This window comes from Mytilus trossulus, chromosome 7 (genome assembly GCF_036588685.1).
Source record: "Mytilus trossulus isolate FHL-02 chromosome 7, PNRI_Mtr1.1.1.hap1, whole genome shotgun sequence".
Taxonomy (NCBI): domain Eukaryota; kingdom Metazoa; phylum Mollusca; class Bivalvia; order Mytilida; family Mytilidae; genus Mytilus; species Mytilus trossulus.
In genome coordinates this window covers 42643786-42655206 of record NC_086379.1, presented here as the reverse complement: position 1 = coordinate 42655206, position 11421 = coordinate 42643786, and the positions used below count along the sequence as shown (strand labels likewise).

Genomic DNA, 11421 nt, shown 5'->3' with positions numbered 1-11421 from the left:
CATTATCCAAATTAATTTGTTATGAATATTTAAATTTTGAAAGTTTGGACATGATTTTAATATATTTTCACCAATTCCTCTCTTTTTAATAAATGAGTGTCACATTTAAATAAAAAATGAACTTCATTTTCAACCTCACCTGAGGTGCACCTGAGACAAATTCGGTTTTGTCGAAGAGTACCCAGCTGGTATCTACCAGATTCAATTTGCAATTTGTGAGCAGATAGTCTTAATCTAGTAATACATTTCCTTTGCTCAAAATGTCGAATTATTGACAAATAATTTTCAAAACCGAAGTTGCACTTGAATGTAACATAAGTTCGTAGTTTACCATCTTTATGTATATCTAGCTGTTTTTCCCACAATGCAGTATAGTATCCCTTAACTACCTGACCACAGTGTAGTTTAAATGTTGAATATTTTTCAGTAATATGCTTTTCTATGCCTGACATTTTTTCCCTTAAAATATTAATTGATCCATACCAAGAGTGTTTTTTTGTTTGAAATAGCTTTTTAGAACAATTATATGCAGCTTTTATCAAAGGAAATGATGAGCCAATATTTTCTAAACGATGCAAATATCCTAAAACAAGTTTGACTATATCATAGTGAAGTGGAAAACGGCCTAATTCAGACAAAACTGCAAAGTTTGTACTATTTCTATTAACGCCTAAAATATATTTGCAGAATTTAATATGAAGTTTTTCACAAAGTATCCTTGAGTAAATTGTATCCACTGTTATGTTTTCTTTTTTAAACGTGCAGTAAAGGGATTGAAATATCCCCAAATTTCACACCCGTATAAAAGTATAGGCTTTATTGTATGGTCAAAAACATGAATTGCATTTTTAACAGTAGAATTTCGCACTAAAAAATCATTACATACATGTAGTTTGAAGTATGCTTTTAAGGCTCTTTGGTATAAATCATTCTGAGCATATGAAAAAGAACATGATGCATTTAATTGGATACCCAAATATTTATAATTAGATACACACTCCAGCTCATCTTTGTTGAAAATAATTTTTTGAGAGATATGTCTGCCTGCCTTGTTGAATAACAGCACTTTAGTTTTTTTAGTATTTATATCTAAGCACCAACCATTGCAAAAATTATGAAGTTTATTTAATTTCTCTTGTAGTCCTTCAGCTGTATATAAGTTCAACAACAATTTAAAATTGTATAAACTAAACAAAAATTTCATTTACACTCGCACTAAACAATGAACACATGAACCATAACGAAACATATACAATGAAACCTGGCTAAACCGAATCCTGCATAAACCAAACATTTTCTTAGACACCGTCATATACCAACTGTATGCGTTGCGAACCTGATAAAACCGAACATCGACCAAAACCGAACAAAATCTTAAGTCCTGAAGAGTGAGAGATTCGGTTAAAACAGTTTTCACTGTACCAGATATCCTGACAATATACCACTTACATAGAAGACCTCCGCTATGACTAAATGCAAAATTATCGAACATTTATCTCCCTTTGCCTTATTTGCATACTGCATGTGTGATAGAAGTGACCAAATATACAGGGTAATATATATACTATAGTGATTGCATTTTTTTTATATCAAGTTGATCGTCTTTTAAAATGACAAATAAACTATAACTATTCAATTCAGATATGACATATTTAATTGCTATAGATCGTATGCATAGTATACATTGAAAGATTGTTTATTGCTTGATTCTGGTTATAAATCACTTAATATTCTTCTCCTTCCTCTTCTCCCTCGCCTTCAACTGAATCTACACCGACTTCTTCGTAGTCCTTCTCTAGAGCAGCCAAATCTTCACGGGCCTCTGAGAATTCTCCTTCTTCCATACCCTCGCCGACGTACCAATGGACGAAAGCACGCTTGGCGTACATCAAGTCGAACTTGTGATCAAGACGAGCCCATGCCTCAGCAATGGCAGTGGTGTTACTCAGCATGCACAATGCTCTCTGTACCTTCGCCAAGTCACCTCCTGGTACAACAGTTGGTGGTTGGTAATTGATTCCGACTTTGAAACCAGTTGGACACCAGTCGACGAACTGGATGGTTCTCTTCGTCTTGATGGTAGCAATGGCGGCATTGACATCTTTAGGAACAACATCTCCTCTGTACAACATACAGCAAGCCATGTATTTGCCGTGTCTTGGATCGCATTTGACCATCTGATTTGCTGGTTCGAACACTGCGTTTGTTATTTCAGCTACAGATAATTGTTCGTGATACGCTTTTTCAGCAGAGATAACTGGCGCATATGTAGCAAGAGGGAAATGGATACGTGGGTATGGTACCAAGTTGGTCTGGAACTCGGTCAAGTCCACATTTAAAGCACCGTCGAATCTGAGTGAAGCAGTAATTGAACTGACGATCTGGCCGATAAGACGGTTAAGGTTTGTATAGGTTGGTCTCTCAATGTCCATGTTACGTCTGCAGATATCGTAGATGGCTTCGTTGTCTACCATGAATGCGCAGTCGGAATGCTCAAGAGTTGTGTGAGTAGTCAAGATAGAGTTGTATGGTTCTACGACGGCAGTGGATATTTGAGGTGCTGGGTAGATGGCGAATTCAAGTTTTGATTTCTTTCCATAATCAACACTGAGACGTTCCATGAGAAGTGATGTAAATCCTGATCCGGTACCACCACCAAAGCTGTGGAAGATTAGGAATCCCTGGAGACCGGTACATTGATCAGCCAATTTACGGGTTCTGTCCAAAACCAGATCAACAATCTCCTTTCCGATTGTGTAATGACCTCTGGCGTAATTGTTTGCAGCATCTTCCTTCCCTGTTATCAGTTGTTCTGGGTGGAACAGTTGACGATAGGTACCTGTTCTGACCTCATCTAAAAGAGAAAGTAATTCGTATTAAACTGCATATGTAAATGAAAAGTCTGTCATATCAGCAGTATAAAAATTCTGGAACTTAAAAAATAAGGGAAGTCTTGCATAGCCAAATAATTAAAATTTCAACGTTTGTCTGAAACCTTCACTTTTACATATCAGTTGCTGATAAAAAAAAATATTCGAATAATGCACATTACAACATCTTAAGCTACAAATTGTTTAACTTATGGTGGGTTTTCTTCAGAAGCAATGTTATTTCATTTCTTTAATTTATGATGTTTTCGTATTTTTCTGAATATTAAAAATGCATGGTACTATTGTGGGGACGTTCTAGTCAGCAGATTCTTTTCGACATATTAGGGAACAACCATTTAACTTTAAGGGGGTGGGTGGTGTCATAGTTTTTTTCTTACAAAAATATTCTTATTCTGATTCCTAAATTGATTGGAAAAAAATATTTGGTTCAAGTAGAGGACAATAAGACTAAAAAAATGTCTGAATCCAGTATTTCCTCCATACCTTATATTGTGAAATTTTTGAAGAAGAAAAATCCGACACAGACGAAAAACATAAACCCCCCTGAAGTGCCATGGTTTCTCCCTAAACGTTTCCAAATTAATCAGAACCCCCTTGAAGTTAAATGGTTGCTAACCAAAAAGGTAGAACATTCTCGCTACATTGCTGTAACTGCATTTATAAGCAGCATAAAATACTTTTTTTTTTTTTAAATTTACCTATATTCTGTTGTTTATTATCTACGAGTGATAAAGTTATATAAAAAAAATAACGGAATCCTTAATATACGTAAAGATTTGCTATCAACTTACCGACTACAGTAGGTTCTAGATCAACAAAGACAGCTCTGGGTACGTGTTTACCAGCTCCTGTCTCACTGAAGAAGGTGTTGAAGGAGTCGTCACCGCCTCCAATGGTCTTGTCTGAGGGCATCTGACCATCAGGCTGGATACCGTGCTCCAAACAGTATAGTTCCCAGCACGCATTTCCCATCTGTACTCCGGCTTGTCCGACGTGGACAGAAATGCATTCTCTCTATAAAAAAAAGTAATATACAAATCATGTAAAGTATTTTCAATAATGATTTAAAAAAAAAGCAAAACATACACATATTTAAACTATCATTTTTCAAATAATAAAAAAACTGTATTTGGCAATTATAAAATGGTAACGCAAAGTACTATTTATCACAAGCAGATAAAAAGAAAATCTGATCTGAGTTTAACTTTTTAATTCTGAAAGAATAATTCAAAAAATCCAAATGTCTATTTAGAACATCTTCCTATCCCATGATTTTGTTGAAAACCTAATAAATTCTAAATTATTTAATTTAAACAAATGTAAGCACACCAATAATTTTGAAACCACTTTAAAATGCAGACTACCTGATTTTTCTGAATCAAATGAATAAGTTTGACAATAAATGTCTCGTCACTGATGTTCGAAAAAAAATTATTGAAAATAAATCATATTAAGATTGTAATTACAAAATGATAAATGTAAACACACAAAAAACACAAGACTTACCATATTGATTAGCGAAGATAAATGTAAAGTAAATTTGCTATGAAATCTTTCAGGGAACTCACGAAGACTTTAAAGTATCGTTGTGGGTCTCTTTAAGTGTTTGAGAGACAGTTTGAAAAAACTTTAATATATACACCATGTCTTCCCCTGGGTTACAAAACACAATTCAAGTCGTAACATACAGGGCATAATTATTTGCTTAATGACAGTAATACTTTTAATTATGGATGGACATTGGTTTATAACAGTTCTACAGATTATAAGATAACCGCTGTCTAATATAATTATTTATATATATCTTTATTCCCACAAACCAAATTACAAAGGTATAACAATAGATATAAAATTATACAGATTTCAAAACAATAACATAAATAAACAATGAACGAAAGTAGATAGAGGCATTATCCATTGTTAATCCAGAAATTTTTAATTTGTTACTGCATGATCTCATTGATTAATAAGTTTATATAACTCATTTAGTTTTAAATATGTTTTAGAATTCTTGATAATTTTTGAAGTCATGAAACTTCAACGTGTTAGGTCTTTATCCTACTTAGAAAGAGAAAACAGAAATTATCATTATGTATTGTGTAACTTAGATGCCATTGGGGATGAATACCATTATGTTTTTATTTGTTCAGCTTTTTGATAATTTTTAAAAAGAAACCAATAAATTAGGTAAAAAGGTCAAAATACATGTGTATAAACGAAGAAGTCATAAATTTAGTTTTGAACTACATAAGTTTTGTATGATATAAACATATAATTATTATAGATAATTTCTGTTTTTTGGGGTTATTTTTTTGTATTTGTTTTTATTCAATCTTAGAATTTTATTAGATTGTCTTGACATAGTGTTTTCTGTTGTCCGTGAGACTACTATATTACCGAAATTGGTCATTCGCATTTGCAACAAAATGCCTGACCCAGTCGCAGTGTCCTGCCTTGTTGGCCATTTTTGTGAGTGTTTGCCATTATCTTTTGGTTAATTTGCTTTCCAATCGATCACAAACCAAAGATGTTTTCTATGCATGAGCTTTGTGAAGGGTTTAACCGTCTTCAACTATGCTTTTGGTGGTTTTTTTTGGTTTATAAGCTCTAACTTCATTTTTTTTTTTTTTTTATAATTTTTTGATTTTCAGCTATTTTTGGCCTCGGGCACCACATAAGAGACTTTTACTGCCGAAACATTCCCACACATAGTATCGACAAGTCTGAAGTTCTTATCTGCTTTTTTAACTATATTTGATAAAGAGTATAAGAGCATCAAAATTAATAGCATGCCAATCATGAAGGAATGAGAGTCTTTCATTTGCATTTTTTTCTAAATGAAAAATAAAACACATTGCGTGTTTTGTTTTCTGGTTACTTCCCTTTAACCATGTTGTATTGCCCGAGAACACAGTTATTTCGTAGTGCATTTCTTTTTGACAATAAATTCAAATGAAAAAAATCGCATCTGCTCTTTCTCAAAAAGATTTTTACAGTGTAGTGTACTACCAGCGAGACAAATAATATCAAAATTATAGAAACTTCTACCTGCTCTAACTCAAAATATTGACAATTCTGTGTTAAGGGGTATAAAATTCAGTTTGACAGCTTCAGACGTTATAAAATTTGACCTTTTTGAACTGGACCAAATCACTACTTAACATAAAGATTCAGCACCCAAATTTTTTTAACATGTTATTACATCCTCCTACTTTAAAATATTTCATGCATTTAATATCAAGAAATAAATTGGGAAAGTGTATTAAATAAAACATGCAAGTTGTACACTATTTACACTAGGGACTATAACGAAAACAAAAGGACGATGACTGTGTCTTTGGACCGTATGCTTTACATTGTGGAGACAACAATGTGTATTTCGTGCAGCAATCGACGAAAGAGGTGCATAACGTCTATGACATAATGTCTTCCTAAACTATCCATTACCAGAGGCGGATTTAGGGGGGGGGGGGGGGGCACAGGGGGCCCGGGCCCCCCCTTTTTGGGAAAAATTTTGGTTGCTTATATAGGGAATCACTGAAGCGTGACTGGAGCGGGCCCCCTCTTAGGTCAGTCAGTGGGCCCACCTTATGAAAATTCCTGGATCCGCCCCTGATTACAAGCACCATTTTCTAAAAGTCAATTATTAGTTTTAATCTAAAGGCGCGTTTTAAGAAAAACATGTACATTGCATAAATGATTCAAATATGGGTTTTAAAGTCAGTTTGGAGTTTACCACTTTAAAAATGCATACATTAAAAGATTATATTGACAGATTTTGGCAAACTTTTGATAATAATTAAACACACATTTAAGAGATGACCATTCAAAAAATATATTATGGCTTATTTTTTCCTTCGAATACAAATTACTATAGTAGTTCATTTTGGTAACGGCTTTCGGTGCAATATTTAAGACAAAACAATAGAGAAAAAAAGCAATGTTGTTTTCGCAGCAATGTGTACGCTAAATGTAAATTTATGCGCATTTGTGAAAATCAAATAATAGACTGGACTGTTGAATACAATGCGTAAAAACAGCATTAAACTAATAATTTGGAATAATAACATTTGCATCCCATTTAAAAGTTAAAGTCGTGTCTTTTGCGGTTTTGAAATGTTTCTGTTTTTTCTTCATTTCCTTTAATTCGGACAAGTTCCAACTAAAAACTGACCAATTAGAGACATCATCCAAGCCATATGCGTTCGATTTATCTATGATAAATTTGGAACTTTACTACGAGATTAAAATAACTGTAATATCCGGTACTGACACTTACTCATTTCAACTGATCTGATATAACTTGCCTATTTTGTTCAATTGTTTGATTTTGTGTTTGTTATGTTTATCATTTACACTCTCCTTTCTGGAGACAATAAAGAATATAATATTGTAAGCAGACATCAAATTTAGAATGAACATTGATTGAACGAAAAAAAAAGAAATTAACGCATTATTTCCAGAAAATAAACCCTTAGATATAATTGTTTCAAATACAAATGAAACTGGTTCTGCACCGCATAACTTCTTGACTTATTCCTTCACACTAAGCATAAAGGTCACACGGAAAGTATCAATTAAATCCTTGTAAAATCAGAATTCATTCAATATGATGCTGATTGTTTTCATGTTTGTACGTATGGGTTCAATTGATAAAAAAAAAACGGAAATAAATTGCCGGTGTAAATAAAAAAAAATCCAATTCAAAAAGTGACATTTACAAGAAGAAAACTCATAATTCTGTTTCCATTGATTTACGTATAAGAATTTTTTTATCTTAGCAATCTTAAGATTATAATGAAATTCCTTAATTAAATATTTTCTCTTTTGGTGTTATCAAATTTCAGCAGCTCTTTTTAATATCATGATGAATAGAATGCTTCTGTTTTCAACCATTATAAATCAAAACACATCACATTGAAGATTAAAATTATTTGTTACTACTTCCATACAAATAACACAAAAAAAATATTTAAAAAAGTGAATAAAAAAGTCATTGGAATTTAAACATAGCTGAATATTATTCCTATACATCTAGGAATATTTACGATCATAACTTCTGTCGATATAGTTTGTCAGGCCTTTCAAATTGATTCTTATATAGAGTGTTTTTATTTTGTGCTGTTACACCATTTTTTCATCTACTCATTCGTCACTACAGCATGTCTCCAATATAAAATCAAATGTATCTTTTTAATTTCTATATGTAGGTGCTTTGGGACATATGTAGCTTATGCCTGTTTATAAAGTTTAACGCTAATAAATCCCAGAAAATATTTTACTCCTCACATAACGATATAGATAACTGTAAATACGAATACGAAAGTTTTATTTTGATTCTGTTCACATCATGATCTATACCTTCAAGTGTCTTGTGTCTATTAAAACGAGAAGACCTTATTTTGTGTGTCGCTTCTCTTCCTTCCACAATAAATTCACCATCATGCCTCTGTGTCCTATATGTACCACGTATAGTCGCATTTGTCATCCATTCTTATGATCATTCAGTTTGAATTATTATGGGAGATAAAACGACAAAAAAAATGCATCCGGATGTTGTTTCCGTCATTGGACGAAATTTTAAGTCCGACTAGACTTCCGGTTTGCGTTTTCTGTACTTTGAATCGAGCTTTGAATATACACTTACCATGAATAAAGTGTATTTGTTTTCATCTATCATTTTCAAGTTTACTATCCACGACAGTCAAAGAGTTTATTAAATAGAGAGGGTCTATATTATATGTCAATGACCGCCGAAGTCGATTAGTAAACTGTGAATTGATCTATAGTTAAAACCAAATTCATTTTATGTATATCAATGAATGTTCATAATATACAGATAAACGCTTACATTATTTAAATTTATAGAAAACAAACCAAATGGGAATATGGTGGGGACAGACAAACAATTGGCATGTCCCAATGTACCTATGACTTTTGATACCTTTTCTGAAATTTTCCAGACAAAATCTTTTACAAAAATTCATCGGGGGTCACTAAGTATATTAAATAGAGAGGGTCTCAATAATATACTATGATTCATCAATGACCGCCGTGAATTAATTAGTAAACTGAGAATTGAAAGTAAACAGCAAAGACACTTTATTTATAGTGATGAATGTTCATATTATTAAATATACTAAACGTATGTTCATATTGAAATAAATAGAAAACCAAATAGTGGGAATTTTTGGGGAAAAGGTTGAGGGATTAAAAAACAATTGTCCTGTCCCCAAGTACCCGTTACTTTTGATACCTCTCCTGAAATCTCCACTTATATTTTTTTTACAGTTTATATGATACGTTCTCTTTCGCGGGTGTCCTCTAGTATATATTTAACAATACACACATACGCTCTTCAGTGCTATGCATTACATGTACATAACATTAATACAGAGAGCATCAAGATGAGCTATGATATAATCAGCTTATATATAATGCCTAGATACAGCAATGACATATTTAAATAAACGAAAAGCACTACTAAACTATACAACTATAACGTAACTAAAGTTTAAGCACATAAATGCAGAAGAGCACCAGCTGATCCATTCCAGGACTGCATACATACAAGGCTCTTGAATTGTATAATGTGCTTATTTGGAAATAGGAAATGCAATAATGAGAAAGTTAAGAGAATTCGTTAATAAACAGACAACTCGTCGATGAGAAATTAAGTTAATTTCGGTAGATTGTAATTTTGTATTAGGTAATAAAACATTGTAATCACGAATCATGATAATGAATTTTTGTCCCTTTATGGTGCTTTTTATGCAAATTATAGTGTTGCTTTGAGACCAATAAGGCTAACTGAAACGACTCTCTGTTATACTGTCATATATAAAGGATTGAACAAAAATGTATATAAAATCCTCACGTGCTTTTAGGTCACGAAGAACGTCAAAAGGTCAAAATGAAAGTAGAATGAACAGTAACGAGTTATATTTGTAAAGAAAATACGAATCTAACATTTTTTTATATGTATTTGCAAAGTTAAGAACATGATCAAAGTAGTCTTCTAACATCGTTATCTTGCTAATTTTAATACTTTGAAATGTGCCTCTAGCAAACTCATTCACATCCCAATAAAACTGAAAATCAGCATTTTCTCGCTGTATTGAAGACCCATTGGCGGGCTTCGGCTGTTTTCTGCTGTTTAGTCGGGTTGTTGTCTTTTTTGGACATCCTCCATTACCATTCTCAATTCTATTTAAAGGGGGTTGTTATATAGAAAAATAAAAGCATTTTTTTTTCTGGAATATGCAGCCTATAGTTATTTTCTTGTTAGATTTTGTTGGTTTATTTTTTTTTCTTTGGCTCTACACTCTATATTAGCCACGTATTGTTTTCCAGTTTTAATTCTAATAGATTATATATGAATATTTCGCTCATCAACATTTAGTAGAATGTGATATTTGTCTTAGACCTGTTGACATATGAACATGGATCATTATTACGCTTCAATGGTAATTCCTCGCACTGTCTACTTCGAAGTATCTAATAATTTAAAAGATTTGCCGATTACACATGCAAGAACATTTGTCTCCTTAAAAAAAGAACAATCGTCTTTACATGTACTCAAAAGACTGAAAGAAAATCTACAGATTTGAAATTAAAATCGCTATCATAACTGTATTCGATGTACATTGTACTAGTATGTAATAATTTCACTTTTTGCGGATAATTTGAACTTGCTCCTTTACTACGGGGCGCCGAATGGGACTCTTGTGGTTTGTACAAAATTCAATTCTGTCATGACAAAATCATTTTTGTCTTACAAAACTACGTGATACAGACTTGTTGTATGAGAACCTCAATTTGTGATGACAATATTCATTGTTGTAGACAAAATTCATTTTTGTTATGACAAAAGTCATTTTTGTAGACAAAATTCATTTTTGTAGACAAAATTCATTTTTGTAGACAAAATTCATTTTTGTAGACAAAATTCATTTTTGTTGTGACAAAAGAAAATTTTGTCAAAAATTATGCAAATATAAAGTCATTTGCATACAAAATTGACTTTTGTTACCAGTTATAGAAATTAAAACACAAAAGTCACTTGTGTGAGACAAGATTCAGTTTTGTGAGACAAAATTGACTTTTGTGAGACAAAATTTACTGTTGTGAGACAAAAATCAACTTTGTGAACAATAATCAATTTTTTGAGACAAAATTCAATTTTGTGAGGCTAAATTTAATTTTGTGAGACAAAATTCAATTTTGTAACACAAAACAAATGTCAATTTTGTCTCACAAAAGTCAATTTTGTGACGACAAAATTCATTTTTGTGACGACAAAATAAAATTTTGTGACAACAAAATTCAATTTTGTGACAATTTTGTCTCACAAAAAGCCAACTCTGTGTAACAAAAGTCGCTTTTGTATGCAAATTGGTTCCCAGAATACAAACTAAACTAATTTGCATACAAAATTGACTTTTGTCGCCCAATTTTCAAATTAGGTAACAAAAGTCAAGTCTTTGGCACAAAAATGAATTTTGTCATGACGAAAGTGACTTTTGTCCAC

At 32.3% G+C, this 11421-nt stretch overlaps 1 protein-coding gene across 1 annotated transcript; it reads right to left on the bottom strand.

Moving 5' to 3' along the window:
• Positions 1-1636: 1636 nt before the first annotated feature.
• Positions 1637-4564, bottom strand: LOC134725103 (tubulin alpha-1A chain-like). The gene is made up of 3 exons (XM_063588650.1): positions 4398-4564; positions 3683-3905; positions 1637-2854 (listed from the first exon to the last, which is right to left on the bottom strand). Exons 1-3 carry the CDS (start codon positions 4398-4400, stop codon positions 1725-1727), a joined length of 1356 nt encoding a protein of 451 aa, XP_063444720.1. The 5' UTR covers positions 4401-4564; the 3' UTR covers positions 1637-1724.
• Between the last annotated feature and the right edge of the window lie 6857 nt (positions 4565-11421).

Coding starts and splice junctions, on each gene's coding strand:
- LOC134725103 (XM_063588650.1), bottom strand. Junction 2,855..3,682: donor TCTAGAACCTACTGTAGTCG/GTAAGTTGATAG, acceptor TTTCTCTTTTAG/ATGAGGTCAGAACAGGTACC.